Source organism: Mandrillus leucophaeus, unplaced genomic scaffold (genome assembly GCF_000951045.1).
Source record: "Mandrillus leucophaeus isolate KB7577 unplaced genomic scaffold, Mleu.le_1.0 Scaffold111, whole genome shotgun sequence".
NCBI lineage: Eukaryota > Metazoa > Chordata > Mammalia > Primates > Cercopithecidae > Mandrillus > Mandrillus leucophaeus.
In genome coordinates, this window is record NW_012099321.1 from 2,946,797 (window position 1) to 2,947,615 (window position 819).

General features: G+C 44.7%; 1 protein-coding gene across 1 annotated transcript in view; it reads right to left on the reverse strand.

Annotated features, from left to right (window-relative positions):
- Positions 1 to 819, reverse strand: part of RAB11FIP1 (RAB11 family interacting protein 1 (class I)) — a 53,833-nt gene that overhangs the window by 17,001 nt on the left and 36,013 nt on the right. Inside the window, exon 4 of the mRNA XM_011993124.1 lies at positions 271 to 379. Coding sequence (XP_011848514.1) covers positions 271 to 379 — 109 coding nt within the window. The remainder of the gene's footprint in view (positions 1 to 270; positions 380 to 819) is intronic.

An 819-nucleotide genomic window follows, 5' to 3' on the forward strand; every position in this document is an offset into this window, starting at 1 on the left:
TTTTTTTAAAAAAGAAGGACCAGCGTCAATCATGTTGCTTGAGACAAAAAAAAATTTAACAATAACTAAACAAGTAAACAAGTATAAGGGAATAAAGTAATTATCCAGTGGAATGTCTGGGGGCTTCCAAAGTTTACTTAAAGACTCCAGATGTATGACTAAGTGGTTCCTGGCACCACCAGCTGCCCAGGGTGAGGTATACGATGGTGACTATGGAAACAGGTGCTCTGTCAATCCCTAACGAATGCACCAGCTTCCCAGAAGACATACCTTCATCATGGCCTCGTTGTTCAAGTTCTCACTGATGATGGTGGCAGTTCCCAAGCTGGAGTTAGCAACCTTGGTGGTCGTTGCATTCATTGGCTTCACAGGATGAAGTCTAAAGAGAAGGGGAAAAGGATCTTTAGACCCTCCTGACATGGCAAAACTGAGCAACTGCCCACCACAAAGATGGCAGCCAGTAAGCCAGACAAGGGGCAGGTGGGTCACATGCTGCCCTCATCTCCGGGCCAACACACTCCAATGTCTTAGTGCCTGTGGAAACAAAAGTAGTCAGGACTGGGCCGCCACATGCAAGCCAGCAAAGCACGTCCTTGCCCAGATGTCCTGGTATCTTCACGGGACCCTTGGTCTTCTTACAAACATCAGAACATTAAAGGCAGTCTCTTATTTTCTGAAGTCAACTGGAGCCTAGGCGTTCACTGTAAAACTTTGCAGAGGCTTCTGTCCCTCCATAGTAAAGAGAGTTCAAAACAAACATACAAGCTTCACGTTGGGCAGTGCTTGAAGAAGTTTTTTTTTTTTTTTTTTTTTTTTTTT